General features: G+C 44.2%; 1 protein-coding gene across 1 annotated transcript; it reads left to right on the top strand.

The window, feature by feature from the left end:
• Positions 1 to 5,470: 5,470 nt before the first annotated feature.
• Positions 5,471 to 17,393, top strand: LOC132320900 (E3 ubiquitin-protein ligase TRIM36-like; the record flags this gene model as incomplete). Its single annotated transcript, XM_059834535.1, has 9 exons — positions 5,471 to 5,697; positions 8,960 to 9,281; positions 10,736 to 10,882; positions 11,981 to 12,076; positions 13,017 to 13,270; positions 13,932 to 14,056; positions 14,611 to 14,904; positions 15,207 to 15,504; positions 17,039 to 17,393. Coding segments are annotated over 9 exons (2,118 nt in total), but the record flags the coding sequence as incomplete, so codon positions are not given.
• Between the last annotated feature and the right edge of the window lie 2,297 nt (positions 17,394 to 19,690).

The raw sequence follows: 19,690 nt of genomic DNA, 5'->3' as shown, positions 1-19,690 counted from the left end.
TGTAATTTTCCACAGGCCCGTCTTTGTCTCTCTCAGAACAAGCTCTGATCCATCAGCTGCACAGGACCACCCCAGGGGGCCGCATCCTGCCCTACACAGGACCACCCCAGGGGCCCGCATCCTGCCTTCCCACAAGGGGTATTCAAATGTTTTACACTAATGTTTCTTTTGCATAGTCATCTAGAAACTATATCCGTAAGTGAAACAGCATAAGTTTTTCTTTTCCTGAATATCACTAAAACTGTTTCTATATACGTCAGCTATGCAGAATACGAGTTGAAATAAGTGAATATCAATGATTATTTTAAGAATAGTTAATGTTGTCATAGTACACATGCTTACAGTTTATTTCAGAGCGTGTCTTTTCTCCTCTCCCATTTCGACTTGTCAAATGAATCCTCTGAGGCACTACCAGAGGCTAGAAGTGAACAATAAAATACTTCAATTCCAAAATATATTCACTTTAAAGCCAGTATTTTGTACCTGGTTTTTAGCAGGTTTCTTTAGCATAATAGCAACAAAGAAATCAAGCGGAAGCTAAAAATAAAGATTGCATGTACTTTTTAGTACATGAAAGTTAGAATTATTTGGAGACATTTTATCTGTAGAGTGTCTTTAACTTCAAGACAAGGGTTTTTAAAACACTGGATTTGAGCAAGTAAAGACAATGCTGGCCGGCATTTGTCTTTGCTCAGATAACATTTCCTTTTTGGCCTCTCAGTTTAACGGTATTGATAGTTGGAAAGTCTTCACTAACATACAGTTAAGTATGAAGACAGGATGCAGTAACAGAATATCTGTTTTCTCTTGTTTATGAAACACTTCAGTCCTGCACCGCTTATCACCTTCCATAAGCGTGCTGTTTCTTCCCAGCTGTTAAAGCAGAAAGTCAGAAACTTTGTCTTTGACAAAACCGTAGGTGAAATGGAGTTTCAGAGTATTCCAAGAGAGAAAATAGAATCTGCAAGAAACACATACCAAACTGCTTGACAAAAACAACTACAGGATCGTTCTCTCCTTCTCATAAGAAAGCAAATGAGGAACAAAAGAACAAGTTCTGCAGAGGTAGAACACGATTTTTATGAATGCTTGCTTTGCAGACGAATGGAAACATAATTCCACAAAGAAACAGAAAGCAGAATGCACGCCAGAACTCGGGACTGGAGAAGCAGTCCACACAAACTGCTGCAAAATTGTTGAAGGACAACCGCAAACAAAATTTTAAAGTGTTTTCATCTCTTTCTCTTTGAGTGTCTCTCCCCCAAATATAATGAGTTTTGCTAAGGGCCTGTACGTGTGACAGAGCAGCACAACCAAAAGTAAAAGCAACCCCTGAGCCTGTTCCCAGATCACAAAACATTCTGTGGCTCAAGAAATCATAAGCATTTAGTTTTGTCGGCAAACGAAAACTTAATCTGAGTCTGTGATTAAAATGTATTCCCACCTCAGGATCATCGTCATCAAAATCACGGTAAGTGGAATGCTCAGAATTATTCATTTTATCCAAAAGTTCAATAGCAAGACTTGGATTTAATGGCTGGGTAACAAAAAGGATGCTGAAAGACAGAAGGAAAAACACAGATTAAAATTCCAACCACTCATATTAAGCATATTTTAATTTTAGAACTTAAAAAAAATCCCATACATAAATTTATACCTGTAGTAACTTTTCAGCTGTCGGTCCTTTTTTAGGATTTTTTCCTAAGTACCATTTTCACAGAATGATGGAAACTATTGGACCTGTAAAAGGAAGTGGTAGTCGTGAGAATCAATTGCCCAGTGAACTACATGATCATTATCTACTGAAACAGAAAAGTACTTGCCATTTCATTTTGTCCTTTAATTCAGGAGGCTGGAAGTTGCTTTCCATCATTAGCAGAAGCGCTCTAAAAAATCCAACAGTATTTCTGTGGGTTACATGGCAGTACATATCTGACATGAATTTTGAAGACATTGTTTAGTTGGCAGGAAGAAGTCCATCCGTTTAAGAGATGCTACCAGGACAACATGATGCATTTATGCAGCAAAAGGAGTTGTCACAATTTCTATCACGTACATCCAGAACACTTACAACCCACTACCCTTGCAGTACCCCCAAACACCACAAGCACCCATGTAGCCACTACTCCAGGTGGATGATTTGGGGAGCTGTACTTACACACCGCGCTTTAACCCCTTGCTAACCTCACTGGATGTAGGTCAAACATTGGATGGAGACTGAAGCTCAGCAAGCTCTATAGCAGTTATTCCAGATGCCCACAGATCACAGAGGTGGTTATAGCCACCTTTTCTTCCTACTGCAGCAACTTCTGGCACCATCCTAAAGGGTAAAAGACATTTTTAGATAAAATTCTCGCCCCAAATCAAACATTCTTCTGTACGCAGCAGTTTACTACTCTTTTTCCTAAAGCTCTCAACCTGTAAGCTCACAGCATATACACTTACAGATGTGGATATAGACACATGCGTGCACGTGTGCGCGCGTGTGTGTAAAAAGTTACGTAATGTATCCATGAAGTTCTCCTCAATCACATTCTAGTAACTAACAGGCAGTTTCCAAAACAGCTATTTAGGCTGTGGGACAACAGGAGGAAAATGTGTGCTCTAGGTTTGTCCACGCTAGCAACACCCACCTCTGCTGGCATCTACACCTCTGGCATGAAGTGCAGAATGGTTTGCCTTGCTGTGCCACCAAAGACCAATTTCTTCACACTGTTTCAAAGGTGGCAGCAGAGCCAAAGGGGCTTTGTTCTGGTCTGCGGCTGATAGTTTATTTTGGTCCCAAATAAACCACATCCGATGTCAGCGATGGGTAGTGTGCCAATGTAGACAAGGGCTTAGGAAGAGCTACATCCTTTAAAGCCTGCCTGTAACATCGGGAAGTTTGGGGATGGCGGAGGTGGTTAAGGGGTAATAGAGTTATTCAGAAGCTTGCAAATTATTACTCAAAACATAGTTGGAAGGCTGACAACTCACGTCCTTACCAGTCCGTTCTCCCCCCGCCTCGGTTAAGTAACATGTTTCAGTTTGAATATACAGACTGTGCATTACTGGCATTATCAGAATCATTTCAAGCACAGTGTTTTGTATTTTTATGAAGGTGGTTTCTAAAGTAGATGTGAAATAACATCTTTACATGTGTTCTCTAGTTCTTTGTAACACCAGGCGTGCAGAAACATCACGGGCGTGGCCGCTGCGGGCGTGGCCGCCCCGGCGCCGCGCCCCTGGTGCCCGGGGGGAGCCTGGGGACGCGGCCGCCGGGTCGGGGTTTGTCGTCCCCTCCGCTGTTGCGCCCTGTGCTGCGGGGGGGCGGGGGGGGCGGTGGATTGGGGGGTGTTTGCCCCCCGCGGTGTGCGCCGGCAGCCTCGTCCCTGCCCGGCTGGGAGCGGCACCGGCGGCAGCCCGAGGTGCTGGGGCGGCGGGCAGGGCTGGCCCCTAGATCTTCAGACGGGGCTTGGTGCTGGCGGGGGAAGCGCATAAATAAAGTCGGTCTGGTCTGGCGGCGGGCTGGACGGTGAAAACCCACCCGAGAGGGGACGAGCGGGCGCTGGGCAGCCGGTGTCCGCGCCCGCCACTTGATGCTTCGCTGGGTTTCGGTTGCCGTTGGCTCTCCCGGCAGATACTCCGGCCTCGGAGCGCAGTGCCAGATGGCTGTGGGGTCATTAAATTACTGAAGAGCTGCACAGATCCACGGGCGGCTCTTTGTGCAGGAAATAAATAAACAAACAGATAATGTTCCGGACTGGAACTATTAGCCTAACGAAGTCAAGGCAGTTCCAGTGCTTAAATGTGGATTACACGGTGGGAAAGCCTGTTGTTTAACCAGTCTGACACTTAATTTCTTTTTTCTCCCTCCCCCACCCCCCCTTCTTGAAAAGCGAGCGAGCGAGCTGAGTTAAACATATGGATTCCTATTGTTAAGAAGTATGGTTGCTTTCGTTTCACTAGGTCCTTGAGTGGAATTAAGACTACTCCCCTCCTCTCCTTTCCTCCCCTGCAAGGCAGACATGACCTAAAGATGAACCGAGTTTGCCTAGTGGCGGTGTTCATTTCACAGAATCACAGAATCACAGAATCACTACGGTTGGAAAAGACCTGTAAGATCATCAAGTCCAACCTGAAAAAAAAAAAAAACAAAAAAAACAAAAAAAAAAACCAACCAACCCACGCAAGCCAACCACCACACAACAACAACAAGGCACAACACACCAAAAACCAACCCACCCAACACCACATAGCACCATGCCCATCAAGCTACATCCCACAATGCCACATCCACACGCTCCTTGAATACCTCCAGGGAGGGTGACTCTACCACCTCCCTGGGCAGCCTATTCCAATGTTTCACTACTCTCTCAGTAAAGAACTTTTTCCTAATATCTAGCCTGAACCTCCCCTGGCGCAGCTTGAGGCCATTTCCTCTAGTCCTGTCACTAGTCACTTGGGAGAAGAGACCAACACCCACCTCTCTGCAACCCCCTTTCAGGTAGTTGTAGAGAGCGATAAGGTCTCCCCTCAGCCTCCTCTTCTCCAGGCTAAACAACCCCAGCTCCCTCAGCCGCTCCTCATAAGACTTGTGTTCCAGACCCCTCACCAGCTTCGTCGCCCTTCTCTGGACACGCTCCAGCACCTCAATGTCTTTCTTGTAGTGAGGGGCCCAAAACTGAACACAGTATTCGAGGTGCGGCCTCACCAGAGCCGAGTACAGAGGCATGATCACCTCCCTGCTCCTGCTGGCCACACCATTTCTGATACAAGCCAGGATGACGTTGGCCTTCTTGGCCACCTGGGCACACTGCTGGCTCATATTCAGCCGGCTGTCGATCAACACCCCCAGGTCCTTTTCTGCGGGGGAGCTTTCCAGCCACTCGTCCCCAAGCCTGTAGCGTTGCCTGGGGTTGTTGTGGCCAAAGTGTAGAACCCGGCACTTGGCCTTATTGAACTTCATCCGGTTGGCCTCAGCCCATCGATCCAGCCTGTCCAGATCCCTCTGCAGAGCCTTCCTACCCTCAAGCAGATCAACACTCCCTCCCAACTTGGTGTCGTCTGCAAACTTGCTGAGGGAGCACTCTATCCCCTCATCCAGATCATCAATGAAGACATTAAACAAGACCGGTCCCAAAACTGAGCCCTGGGGGACTCCGCTTGTGACCGGCCGCCAGCTGGATTTCACCCCATTCACTACAACTCTCTGGGCTCGGCCATCCAGCCAGTTTTTTACCCAGCGAAGAGTGTACCTGTCTAAACCAATGAATGTTGTCAGTGCTTTCATAAATGTTAATTGAGATTTGTTTGCAGCGTTAACCAGCGGAATGCCTCAAACCAGCTAGAATGTGCGATTCTAGAATAGAACGATTATTCTAGAGAGCTGGGCTTTTGTGACATACAGACATACAGCTGTGCAGTAAGTCTTGCTGGCTCACGTTTTCTGCACTTACACTTGGTTTTCCCTCTTTCTGTCATGAAGGTTACCATTAAGGGTATCGAAAGAGAGCTCATCTGCCCAGCATGCAAGGAATTATTTACCCATCCACTGATCCTTCCTTGCCAGCACAATGTCTGTCACAAATGTGTGAAAGAAATACTCTCTGCATTTGAAGACTCTTTCGCTGATGGAGGCTCTGAATCCTCTAATCAGAGTAGCCCTCGAATTCAAAGCTCTTCTTCTAGCATGGACAGGATTAGTAGATCAGGTACGTATCGGAATTTTTGCGTGTTTTCCTTATTTTATGTGTTCGACTGACTTGAGCCGAATTGCGTCTGCATTGGTAAAATGTCTTCCCGGTACTCCTGATGCAGTTAAAGAGATGACTTAGGGATAGTGTGAGTCTTGTTCATTCTGTGGCAAGAACAATGGGAATATTTTTAAGGACAGTGCACTCTATTTCATATATAATAGATCAGTCTTTGTGGCGTCCTGTAAATCTTTGTAACCATTGTATTTGTTTATTCCTGTATTTCAGTTACATTGAGATGCAGTAGCATCATGTTCAATAGCGTCGATGTTGAGGTGTAGATTTCAGCAGTTTTATTGCCTGTCAGCGGTACTGTTGAGGTGGTTCTCTCAGGTTTCGGCCAGCCTAAATTGAGTAGTTCGACTTCCTTCTGAGCCTCTGCAGACTTTGCAAATGATGGGTTTGTCCTACCCAATTCATTACGCTTACAATAAATCATTTTCCATAGATGATGGTTATTGCACGGTTGCAGAATTGGGAGACAGATGACTGTAAGAAGACTGCGCTAACCGCCTCTTCCAGTGTGGTCTGCTCTGGAAGCTTTAAGGAGCACTCCTCATGCTCTTTGTGATGTCACACTAGAAAGATTCTTACAGCTGTTGTGTAATCCACAGATGAGTTGTTCTTTTACACAGATACTTCGAAAGTACTTCTTGAAAGAAACCTCATCTTGGCTTTTAGGCTTCCTTCTGACGTAACTGTCCACTTTAAAACCGCAGTCCGCAGTGATCTGGAAGAGTCGCCCACAAGACAAACCCTAAAGCTGTGTCTTGTATTTCGTATGTTACTAACGTTCATCATCCCCTTCCCAGTTTTCAAAGCTCAAATATTTTATTTCACCCACTTCTTTTAAACAACTCTTGAGTTGTTAGTACTGGTACTCTTTCAGGATCAGTTTGATAAGCAAATGCTGTGTTTGCTGTAGCTTGGCAGGTTGAGGCTTGCATCATTTGAGGGAATCCCCAAACGAAATAACTAGTTGTCTTCATTACAGTCCTGTTTTCTGGATATGGGGTGCACAGCCCCACAATCACTGTTTAGCTCTGCATACATTTCAGCTGCTTTCTCAGCTCTCTCTACCTGCAGCGTTATGTGAAGTTTGAATGAAGAGAGCCCACTGGTGACTGCCATCTCCCAAATCCAAGTCTAGTCCCTTTTTTCCTCAGTAAGCATGATGTTCTGTCACGGCATTGTATGCATGGACTGAAGCGGTCACCGGTTTCCGCTGCAGCTGTCCACTACGTGGTTTTACAACGTGGACATCAGGGCACCAGGTTGGGTGCCTAAGGAGTGGTGGGCGCACCGTGGGTGACCTGGCCTCCTTGTGAGAACTGTGGCTTGCCAAGCGTGGGAGTATCAGACAGGCTGTGCGTGGGGACCAGGCCCCCCATGCTGCTTTCAGCAGTGTAAGTAAGGAGGTAATCCTTAATCTTCCGTGGAAAGCTGCCCTCCAGCTTGCTCTCTGTCGGGCAGTAGAAACAGTGATCTAGCATGATGGGGTGCGCAGGCAGTGCTGTGGCACCGTCCACGCTGTGCACAGAGGAGGCAGAGCTCCCTTGGGAACCTGACATTTAGATGCTACTAGATGTCACCCATACTGTTCTGTTAATGCAGTCTAGCTGTTCTGCTCAGAACCTACAGAAAAGCATGAGACCAGCCGAGTTTGAGACTGACATTTATTCATGCTCTGGTTGTGGCTTCTTAGCTGATAGTGATGCATAACTACCATGGGGTACATTTTGAAGATTTTTAAAGGAACTAGTTTCTTACAGGAGTGTTGGTTTGTTTTTTTAAAGAGACTGGAAAGGGCGTGAGAGGTAGGGAGGTTTTGGATTGTTGGGTGAAGCACCCACAGAAGAGTGACACAAGGCAAGTGTCTTTTGGATAGCATCAAAGGACACTTCAAAAAGAAATGAAGCATCAACATTTCTGATGGGAAGATCCTCACTAAATACAGATGGGACCAAATTTCACTTTCTGAAGAAGAACCAATTTCAACACTAAGAATTCAGCTTGAAGTCATACCTCTCTCTATTTACAAATTAGTTATACCAACATGCAGTCATCTCAAGGGGATCTTAAAACCATGCTCCAGCTCGAGAGAATGGTTTTTTATTTCTTTGTAAGGGGAGGCTGAGAGGATACATGTTAAGCCTAAACACTGGCTTAACCTGCTTCAGTAATACATAAAGGACTAATTTTGATAGTTGTGCCCTGTGGGTTCATGAGTGAGACATGGGGATGCACTCTCTGTTTGATAGCCTCAAGAATGTTACCCTGTAAATAGTTTTTGGGTCTGTGTGAGCCATCCCCTGGAACAGGCTCCAAAGAATCCCTAGGCTTGCGACTTGACTTGAGCCTTGGATCACTTTATTTTGGAGAAGAGGGGAAATTTGTGCATAGCTGTTTCGTAGGAGTGCAGCTTCTCTACTGTCCCCTTTTGAAATGAAAAGAGATAAGCTGTACCCTTGTGTAACCATGCAGATCTGTGGTTCCCCAGTTCAAGGTAGAGGAATCTCTCAGACATAACCGTCTCAGCATCCCCTTTGGTGTGCGGGGCTTACTTAGCAGCCCTCCTTTATCAAGGCCGTTCAGCAAGGGCCAAGTCAGCCTCTACGTATTTGGACTGAATGATTTGGCTGAGATTTCGTACTGGTGATATCTAGTTCTCTTGTTTTCCTCTTTAGATTTTTATGATGCCTCTTGGGGTAAGCCAGGTAAGTTTGACTCGGCCAAAGCAAACTTCAGGGAGCTCCAAGTTGGCTATATTTGTCTGGGAATAACCAGTCTCACTCTGGGAATAGACATCTTACACTTCAGCGTGTTACGAAGCTGTTGCTCTCTATGTGGGCAGCCAGTTAGCCTAAAACCAACTGGTTTCCGGAAGGTTTTGTGTTTAGTCTTTTGAAAGGCTGCGGCTTGAGTGCATGCAAAACTAGACGAAGAAGATAGGATTGGAATAGCTAAATTAACCTTACCATAGAATTAAGTTTTAGAGCAGTAGTTTGTAATGCCCCCTGAACTCAGACATTACACTACCTTGTCATGGCAAATGTATTCTCTTTGGCTTGGCAGAGTGCATATGAATTGGTATTGTACTGGTTTGGATGATGCGCTACGATAGTTTGAAATTGGTTCATAAATTCCTGTGCTTCTCCCTTTAAAATCTAAACCTCTTCTGTTTACACTCCTCCTAAATCAGGATTTGGTGTCTACACAGGCAGAAAACGTAATTCACTGACTCCTAGATCGAGTCTGTTTCCTTGTCCGGGTTGCCAGCGGGATACTGATCTCGGAGAACGTGGCATCAATGGCTTATTTCGCAACTTTACTTTGGAAACCATTGTGGAAAGATACAGACAGGCAGCCAGGGCAGCCGTTGCTATTATGTGCGATTTCTGCAAACCTCCACCTCAAGAGTCCACAAAGAGCTGCACGGACTGCAGGGCAAGCTATTGCAACGAATGTTTCAAAATACACCATCCTTGGGGAACTGTGAAAGCCCAACATAAACATGTAGGACCAACCACCAACTTCAGACCCAAGGTAAGTATCCCGTATCTTACAGAATTTGGGTTGCAGCATTTGCATATAGCTTCAGACATATCTGTGCAATGGTAGTTGCTTTTTGGGACCGTTGTTCCTTTTTTGACTATTGCTGTTATTCATTGAGTGAACCATAAGCTTTTGTTCTTGCTGACAGCATGACTGCAGTTTTGAACATGTCTGCCTGCACAGATGATTTTCCTGAAAGTTTCCTTCCCTCCTCGCACCTCCCCCCGAATCCAGCAGTCAATGACAATGGGATAGCTTATTGCATATTCTGCTGAATGACAGTCTTATGTACCAAGGTGCTAGCGAGACTGGTGTCTTTGGGCTTTTCACCATAGACTAAGATAACATTTGGGGCTTGAGAGTTGGTTTCAGAGATGGTTTGCAATTTTAGCTTAGTGTGTCCATATTTATGCTACTCACTTCTATTTTTGAGCCCTTTCCTGTCCTTTCTTGTATGTGTGTGCGTGTGTTAAAAGATGATGCTTTTAAAGCTTGACTGTTGGCACTGATGTCGTGTTCTCCTCCTTGACATGACACTGAAAAGCTTTCTCAAGAGCTTCTCTTTGGTAACATGGAGTAGATGGACCCAAATGTCTTTCAGTGCTCTGGAACGAGGCAAAGCATTTCTTTTTTTTTAAAACACACACGCACACATGTGCACAAGCACACCCACCCACCCCCACCCACCCCCTTTTAGACGGTTTTATCTGTTGCTTGAGCTTGGAGTTGAGCAGCACTTTTTTTGCCTCTTCGAGCAGTTACTTCAACGTGTTCAATTTTTGAAAGATTACTTTTAGCAAACACCAGCTTTTTCGCAATGCTGTTTAAGCTGCTACTGGAATTAACGCTCAGCATGAACAACTTGTAATTGGAGTCAGACAGAAAAAATGAAACACTGGAGCCTTTTATCTTTCAAATGACTGTGACTGGGGGTGTGGCTGCATTTCATCTGTTGCTCCAAGAGCAATGGCTATGTGGCTGATCAGAGTCTAGCTTAAATTTAAATCATTACAGTATTATGTCAACTCCTGCCTTAAGACAGTTCGTAGTTGTTTCAAGAGATGCTGGCATGGACACAGTTGAATTTGACAGCGTGGCTGTGTTATATATTGCATTTACAGCTCTGAACAGGAGTGTAGGGAGCTTGAGGCACGCAAACAACTTCAGGGATTAGCAAAATGGTTGATTGCAGTATGGAGGCTACATGATGTGTACACAGACATCGCTACAGGTTTACTCACTGTGAACCTCGTGAAACTGTGTGTGTTCATCTGCTGGCTTTCACTGGCATAGACAAATATAAAAGGTGGAAGATAAACTGAATATAAAGAATCCACTGATGAAATCAGATGCTGCTGTGGGGTGATTTAGTGTTTTGATGGTTTGTTGGCCACCTCAGTTTTTGGAAGTACACCTGCATTCTCTCTGCTCTCTTTTTTTTTCAGATTGTGATGTGTCCAGAACATGAAATGGAGAGGGTAAACATGTACTGTGAAATCTGCAGAAGGCCTGTTTGTCATCTTTGTAAACTGGGTGGATGTCATGCAAACCATAGAGTAACAACCATGAGAACTGCCTACAAAACCCTTAAGGTAAAAGTAAATATTGTTGGACCTGGCCTTAAGAAGGGGAAAAGTACTGAGCTTCTGGTGTAAGGGCAAACTCCCTGTGGCAGGAAGCCAGGATGTGTGTTTAGAGGACACTGAACCAGTCATGAGGCATGCTGTTGTGCAACATCTGTTAATATCTATATTAGTGTGACATAGCGCACTTCTGAGAAACTGTATTTTCTATGAGGCTTGAAACATAACCTCTTAAAAGTCCTTCCACCTTGTTTTAGCCAACTGTATAGCAGTACTGACCAATGCAAAAGGTTTAAGCAGTTTATACTTTACAATCTAGCTTTTTTAAGGTAAGTGTCCTTGTGGCTTGGATTAGCTGATACTTCAGAAGCACTCCTGAAAAATTTGCATTGGAAGTATCTGTTGGGACCTTGTATGTTTCTGAAGTTGCATAGCTGTTAATTCGCAGTACAACAGGGAAGACTTGCAAACATTGCTTTGTTGTTAAAGAATGATTGCTTCTACCTCCTCTTCTTCCTTCTCTTCCTCTCTTGCTCACAAGAAAAAAAAAAAGGGGGGGCGGGGGGGGGGGGGGAAGACCAGACCAGCCTGCCTTGTGCTCTTTGGCCTCCTTGCCTGTTTGCAAGGCTTTTCCTGTACAGCTGTTAACTCTTGCAAGTCAGGAAATGCAGAGACACTCATAAGTTCATGCTTTGAACCACTCATTCTTCTAGCAAATCTTACTACAAACGAGTTAATAACTAACGTGGCTTTTCTGTAAGTTTTAGTAACGTCCTGAAGCCTCATGTTCCTAGCCTAAGAGAAGGTGGCACTTGTGGCTGGGGAAGACTGAGCCAGCTGAGGCTGTTACCTCTTGTCCTTAGAGGCTGTTACCTCTTGTCCTTAGAGGCTGTGCCCCCAGTCCTGCCCACATCAGTGGCCTGATGTCCCTGTGCAGTCATTGCGGGTCACTGAGCAATTCTCCGCAGGGTTGCTGCTCATAACTGGTGGCAGGCTGTTGTCCTTGTAACTAGATAAAGCGAGTGCTAGCTGGATGACCTGCCTGTGCTGGTTGTCGGTTTGGGTGGGATACCCTTCTTCTGCTAGCTCGCTGTTTTGTTTTCACAGGAGAAGCTTTCAAAAGATATTGAGTACCTCATCAGTAAGGAGAGCCAGGTGAAAGCTCACATCACACAGCTGGATCTGCTGCTGAAAGAAACAGAGGTAAGAGTGTCTTCCGTGTTGTCTGGGGATAGCCCTTGCAGGGACACAGCAGAGACTCAAACTGTTTTCACTGAAGTGTTTCAAATCCTTTGGCTTTTTTCAGTTAGCCAGTAAAACAATTTCTGAACAGTTTGTGTTAGTCCTGAATCACAAATGGTAAGACCTAATCCTGACAGTGTTGGAAATATGGGCAACATACAGAGGGAAGTTAAGTTTTGGGTGCTGCTGTAAATTTAATTGAAAGAAAGCTTGTTTGATACCTTAATCAAAGAGAGGTGGGTTAGACTTACAGCTCTTGTGTATTAACGGTGCTTCACAATTTACACTGGCTGTTTGCCGCCTTGAGGATGTTGCAATAAAGTCAGAATGAAGAGTCAAATCTCCCTGCAGAAGAGTCAGAGCTGGGAGCTCACGTACAAGCTGAAAAACACAATGGCAGAAATTGCAGGAGCTCCTGGCCCTGCCTGTATCTTGATAAAGATTGTCTCTGTGCTTTGTAGTTCCTTTTATCCAGGGCACTAGTTAGAGGTGACCCTACAGTTCTGAGGGCATATGTGAGAAGCTGGGCTGGACCCCCATCTCAGTGTGGTTGGGGAAAGTGGAGGAGCACCTAGCTCTTGGGCATGAAGACTTCAGAAACTGACCTGTTTTCACAGTGCTTTTCCATGAGCTGTTTAGACACATGCTATGCGTAACTCAAGACATAATCAGAGGAATACTTTCCTGCTCTTCGTTCTCTGTGTTGATCCAGTAAACGCTCACTAGCTTGGGTGCAGTGCTGATCACATTTTCAGTGCTGATGGGCATAACAAAGCTCATTAGTCTTGTCTGTCAAATGGATGACTAGATTGCTGTGATACCTTGAACAACTTGAGGTATGTTTCTGTAGACAGCCACAGTGCTGTGGAATCTGTCTAAAATGTCTTTTGTTCCCTCCTAGTGCAACAGTGAACGAGCTAAAGAAGAAGCATCTCAGAGCTTTGAGAAATTATCTCATGTCCTAGAAGAGAAGAAGTCCGCAGCTCTTAGGGCAATTGAAACTTCTAAGAATTTAAGGCTGGAAAAATTGCAAACGCAAGCAGAGGAATATCAAGGGCTCCTGGAAAATAATGGCCTTGTAGGATATGCTCAAGAGGTGCTTAAAGAAACTGATCCATCTTGTTTTGTTCAAACAGCAAAACAGCTTCATGACAGGTATCTTAATTATCTTCTGTTTGAAGTACAGATACTGTTCCAGGATGTCTGGTCAGTCATATTCTTTTGACACCTGCTAGCAAAGTACTGAATGCAGTACCTTGTATTGCAAAGGCTCAGAGATGGTCCCAGTACCGTTCAGTAGAAATTGCTACATTACAGTGTGCGTTAAGAAACAGCAGTCAGGAGGGGCTCTGTCCTGTGACAACACGTGGCCTTGTTCAGTAGGACTGCACTGGAAGGGTAGCCCATTCAGCTCACTGACACATTCCTTTGCTCAGAGATTGTATCGGGTATTTGCAAGTTAATCTAACAGGTCTCTTCTGGCTTTAAAGTCTTTGATCTTAATAGCTGTTCTCCATTAGCGCTTCACATCTATTGTGTTCTTTGAACATAATGCCCCAAATTGTTAAAATGCTCTACCAGCTGAACGATTACCTCTTCATTATCTTTACACTGATACCTTTACACTGCTGTACAAAAGACCTTAAATTTTGCATTGGAATTCTGTCTAGAGAGACAGAAATTTCTGGGAGACATCAGTAAGTACATGAAAACAGCACTTTTTATAAAGCAAAACCTAGCATTTTTAGTTTAAGGAATGCACACATGTGAATTCCCTTTTCTCTGTTCTGCCATCCCTTTGCTTCTGTGCTTTCAGAATCCAAAAAGCTACTGAATCTCTGAAGAGCTTCAGGCCAGCAGCTGAAACTACTTTTGAAGACTTTGTGGTGGACATAGCTAAGCAAGAAGAGATCCTTGGTGACTTGTCCTTCCATTCCAATGGTAAATTGCGAGAGCATCAGGTCTTTCTCAAGTTACGACTTGAAGGGCTTCTCTGGAAAGAGGCAAAACTTATGCAGGGCTGCAGCTGCAGAACTCAGTCTTGTGACTTGCATTGTCCCTTCTGTCTCTGTGATCCACAAGGCATTACCTGGCAGCAATGGTAGCTTCAGCTTTGAAAAAGAAGCTAAGATGCCGTTGCATTCAGTACCAGTTTACATTGGCTTCCAAAACATTGTAGTTAAGTAATACTAGGTCTTCCTAGAAGCTTTTTGTTAACATGACAGAAAAGAATAGGCTTTTAGATGCTTTTTTAGCTGCCAGCAAAAATAAATAATACAACTTTCGAAGTAAAAACAGAAAGTAAGGGATTTATGTAAGTGCATGAATGGAACCATCCTCATCTGTACTCTTTAACTGATTGAGTCAGATTTCTGCCCCCACCCCCACTCCCCCCAAGTGCTATAGCCACTCAACAAAGGGCTTGTATGGTTAATTCTAAAACAACATATATCTAAATTTGAGGGTTTTTTTCTCCTGAATCTCTGGCATTCCAGGTCTAGAAATACCAGAAATCAATGAAGAGCAGAGCAGAATGTACAACAAAGCTCTGATCAGCTGGGAATGCCCTGGGAAGACAGACTCAGCTGATATCTATGTTCTTGAGTATCGTAAGCTTAATAGAGAAGAGGAGAGTGCGACGTGGCAGGAGATCAAAGTTTGCAGCAAGAGCAAAGTAATGTCTGATCTTGATGATGACAGCTCCTATGCCTTTAGAGTTCGAGGATATAAAGGGTCCATCTGTAGCCCTTGGAGCCGAGAAGTTATTTTGCGTACGCCTCCAGCTCCAGGTATTGGGTTTTCTTCTGTCCACAAGGTGTTGAATCTGTGTCTGTCGGTGTTAAGAGCTGTAGGTGGTTTCCAGTAGTTCCCAGACTTCTACTCTACTGTTACCGGTTGCGTAAATGTTTAGAAGCACTGTTAACAAACAGGTTAAGTAGGTGGCGTGCTGAGACCGTTTTAGCTTGCATGACGTTCCCTTAGCCTTTAAAAGTGAGAAATTCTGATGCCAGCATGACTTAAAATGTAGTTTATAAGCACAGAAGGCCAAATACTTAACTAAGAGGAAATTTTTTTGGATACTGTTTTTCAGTTTTCAGTTTTCTTTTTGATGACAAATGTGGGTACAACAGTGAACATCTCCTGCTGAACCCAGGAAGAACCTCTGTGGAAAGCAGGGCTGGATTTCCTCTACTGCTGGGATCTGAGCGCATGCAGGTCGGATGCTACACAACCCTGGATTACATCATTGGCGACACCGGGATTGCCAAAGGGAAGCACGTCTGGGCTTTTCGTGTGGAAGCCTATTCATACCTGGTGAAAGTGGGAGTTGTTTCTAGCAACCAGATACAGAAATTGTTCCATAATACCCATGATGTGACCAGCCCAAGGTAAATTGCAGACTCTTGCTCAATACATGTTTTATATAAGGAGATGGCTTTTTAAAAAATAAGTTAAGAGTGAGTCTGGTCGCAATTAGTACACAAGGTGAACCTAACTAGTGGAAAGTAGCTTGAAGGATATGCTGTAAGCAGGTTGTCCTGTTCATCCCCTGCTATTAGCAGAAAGGTGTTGTAATTATCCAGAGTCCTATTTTCATTCTTTTTGGGAAAGAAAGGAGGTTCCTATAGATGTCAAGATGTGCCAGTTAAAGCAAGAAGGTAAAAAAAAAGCATCACTTGCAAGATTGAAGCAATGTTTAATTGTCAATAGTAAGACTCTGCCTTAATTTCCTTAGCATACTAGGTTTGGCAGCCATTCAGAGGTACAATGTTCACTGTGTGTATCTGTGTATCTTTGCTGTAGCTTGCGTCACGGTGGATTCCAAGTCACTGGCTTATCCCAGGCTATACACTTGCATATGGTACTGGAGTGCTACTGATCCCAAGCCAAAGTACAGTGGACAAACCAATAAAAAGATTTCAGCTCTGAAGTATGGTTGTAGTAAGCCTGGATGTGTCTAGGAACTGCAGGCTGGGAAGCTATCTCCTGAGGACTCTTAACTTTTTCAGGAATGTAAAAAATGTATCAGCTTCCTCCTGTGTAACATACTGAAAGTGTAAGAACGCCTGTGTCTTGAGCTGCTTAAAGCCAGACGGAGGCTTTTTGCAAAGTGAGAAATTAGATCCTGATTTCCTGATTTCTTTTTCCTTATCCACACAAATACCTGGAAAACTTTGGCTGACACAAATCCAATCTCCCCCCAGACATCCCAAAAATGCAAACCTAGCTAGGGATTGTCGGCACAGAAGAATGTGTGCTTCTCCAGTGTGTCTTCATCTGGTGACAGAAGTAGGGGGCAAAAGCATGTAGACTGAACAAATCTGGCCACAAACTTTCCCCAGTAACCAGCTGGGAAACAGGGGCTCATGGAAACCTCCAGGCAGAGCACTTTAAAAAAAAACAAACCACCAAACCAAAAACTTAAACCACTACTTTTTGTGTTGTGAATTTTAAAGACAATGTAATACGGCAGTGGTGAGGAAAACTCATAGGACAACAGTAATGTTAAATGTATTTACTCGTGTCATTTAACATTATGTAAATGAAGTTAAACATACCTTGTCTGTAATCATTAGTCATAGTCGCTAAATTACTTTTCAAGTTAACTAATTTGCTCTACCTGTAGGTTCATTAATGATTACCTAGCATGAGTACATTTAGATACATCCGCTCCTTAGTAAAGCCTTCTGTGGTCTTGTCCTCGTTAGCGTTTAGCTGTTATTTATTGTCTGAAGTGGCCCAAGTGAGTGTTCTCCACCTACTAAATGCGTCTTCCCTCCTGGCTTAGGTATATTTTTACCCCACAAGGTTTTGCAGGTGACCATGTGGTGTTTCTTGTCTTACAAAAATGTTTTCTCCAGTTCACATCACTGATCCCCCTTCAGAATTTGACAAAAGCAAATGGTTGTTTTTCTGTTCTAGGTACGAGCAAGACAGTGGTCATGACAGTGGGAGTGAAGATGCCTTCTTTGACTCACCACAGCCTTTCACACTGGTCACTTTAGGCATGAAGAAGTTCTTTATCCCCACAACACCTGCTGCCCCCAAGGATCCAGCGAGCAGAATCCTTCCCCTGCCATCGTGCTTGGGCATCTGCCTCGACTGTGACAAAGGCAAGGTGGGGTTCTACGACGCAGGCCGTATGAAATGCCTTTATGAGTGCGAGGTGGACTGCTCTGGCATAATGTACCCAGCATTTGCCTTAATGGGTGGTGCAGCAGTTCATCTTGAGGAACCTGTCACAGCAAAGTACGGGGAGTACCACGACGACATCTAGTGCAGTGATCTCTTCCCATTGCTGTTCTGAGGTGGAAGACGAGAGAGAGCAGAAGAATTCTACCTTAGTTTTCACTCCTGATTAATTACATTCTGTCCACATGTTGCTTACAAGCCTCTGGGTCATGCTTTTTTTAAACAAACGGTTCAGACACGTCCCACACTAGTGGGAAATGTTCTTCCAGGAACTCTCCTGCCTTTCTTGTGATCTGTGCAATGCTTTTCTCCACAGACTTTCTTCCCAGGGGGAAGCAGGGAAGAAGTTTGACTAGCAACCAAAATTACTCTTCGGGGGTAGAAATCTACCTTTTGTGTAACGTAAATCCTTACATAGTCAGTTTTGCATTTAATGAAATCAAAGCTGACAGCGTGTGATTGCCATTCTCCTTTCAAGAAATCTGCCTGAATGCCTCTGAGGGGTCAAATGCTTTCCAAGTAACCCCTGAGCACCAGGGGTTGGGCCCTTCAGCACGAAAGAACATTTGCAAAAATACAGTATAAAGCAGGGAGAAATCAGAACTGCAGCTGAACGTTTAGGTTTTATTTGGAAAGAGGAGGGTAAACTAGAATCTGATTGCATGTCATATACCTTTAATGTGACGGTAAGCTAAAACTCTAATTCTGACACCTGGTGTTGTGTAGTTGGTGGCATAATGGTAAGTTTCTTGACTCTTCCAGGCTTTTACTATAGGCTATATAAAAATATATAAAGTGCAATTCTACCTTAAACATCAGACTTACTTTAGAGTCCAAAATCAGAAGTGTTTGCATGTGTGAGTAATTGTACCTGGTATTTAGGCAAAAGCATATGAGTTACTGACATGAGTAATAATATGTGAACTTTTAAAAAAACATCAGGTATTTCTTTTAATACTTGTTTCTATAAGTTAATTTTTTGATCTAGTAGCAGCTTGGTTTTTTAGTAAGAATGTTAAAAATGCACTGATTAAGTCCTGAGACCCTATTTCTGCCTTAAAGGATGTCTCACCTCAAATTTCTGTTCCTCTCCTTTTAAAAACTGTATCACATAGTAGTTTTGCGTAGAATCATAGAACCACAGAATGGTTTGGTTTGGAAGGGACCTGTAAAGATCATCTAGTCCAATCCCCCTGCCATGGGCAGGGACATCTTTCGCTAGATCAGGTTGCTCAAAGCCCTGTCCAACATAACCTTGAACACTTCCAGGGTTGGGACAGCCACAGCTTCTCTGGGCAACCTGTTCCAGGGTCTCACCACCCTCACCATTAGAAATTTCTTCCTTCTATCTAATCTAAATCTCCCTCTTTCTGTTTAAGCCCTCTTTATATATTGAAAGGCTGCAATGAAGTCTTCCCTGGAGCCTTCTCCAGGCTGAGCAACCCCAACTCTCTCAGCCTTTCTTCACAGGGAAGGTGTTCCAGCACTCTGACCATTTTTGTGGCCCATTTTACATCCCCCAGTCTGTACTGATACTGGGGATTGCCTGGACCCGAGTGCAGGACCTTGCACTTGGTCTTGGCGAATCTCACAGAATCACAGAATCACAGAATAAGGTTGGAAAAGACCTGTAAGATCATCAAGTCCAACCATCAACCAACACCACCGTGCCCACTCATGAGGTTCACATGGGCCTGCTCCTCAGGCCTGTCAAGGTCCCTCTGAATGGCATCCCTTCCCTCTAGCGAATGAACTGCTCAGCTTGGTGTCATCTGCAAACTTGCTGAGGGTGCACTCAATCCCACTGTCTGTGTTGTTAATGAAGATACTAAATAATATTGGTGCCAGCACAGACCCTTGAGGGACCCCACTCGTTACTGGTTTCCACTTGGACATTGAGCTATTGACTATAACTCTTTGGACGTGGCCATCCAGCCAATTCCTTATCCATTGAACAGTCCATACATCAAGCCCATCTCTCTCAAATTTAGAGATAAGAATGTTGTGGAGGATCGTATCAAAGGCCTTACACAAGTCCAGGTATATGACATCTGTAGCTCTTCCCTTGTCCACTCGTGCAGTCACTCCATCACAGAAGGTCACTAGATGAGTCAGGCATGATTTGCCCTTGGTGAACCCATGTTGGCTGTTTCTAATCACCTGCCTGTCTTCCATATGTCTTGACGTATCTTCCAGGAGCATCTGTTAGGTGATCTTACTGGGCATGGAGGTGGACTGCATCTGTTTATAGAAATCTACGTAAAAAAACATTTGGGTACTTGCACTGTTAACTTGTGTTGTGGAAAAATAAGGCTATAAAGTGAAGGATGTTTCTTATACATACTTGGTGCTTTCTAATTTGGGGATATGCTTTCTAATTTG

This window comes from Gavia stellata, unplaced genomic scaffold (genome assembly GCF_030936135.1).
Source record: "Gavia stellata isolate bGavSte3 unplaced genomic scaffold, bGavSte3.hap2 HAP2_SCAFFOLD_34, whole genome shotgun sequence".
NCBI classification, from domain to species: domain Eukaryota; kingdom Metazoa; phylum Chordata; class Aves; order Gaviiformes; family Gaviidae; genus Gavia; species Gavia stellata.
This window is presented reverse-complemented; position numbering and strand designations above follow the sequence as displayed.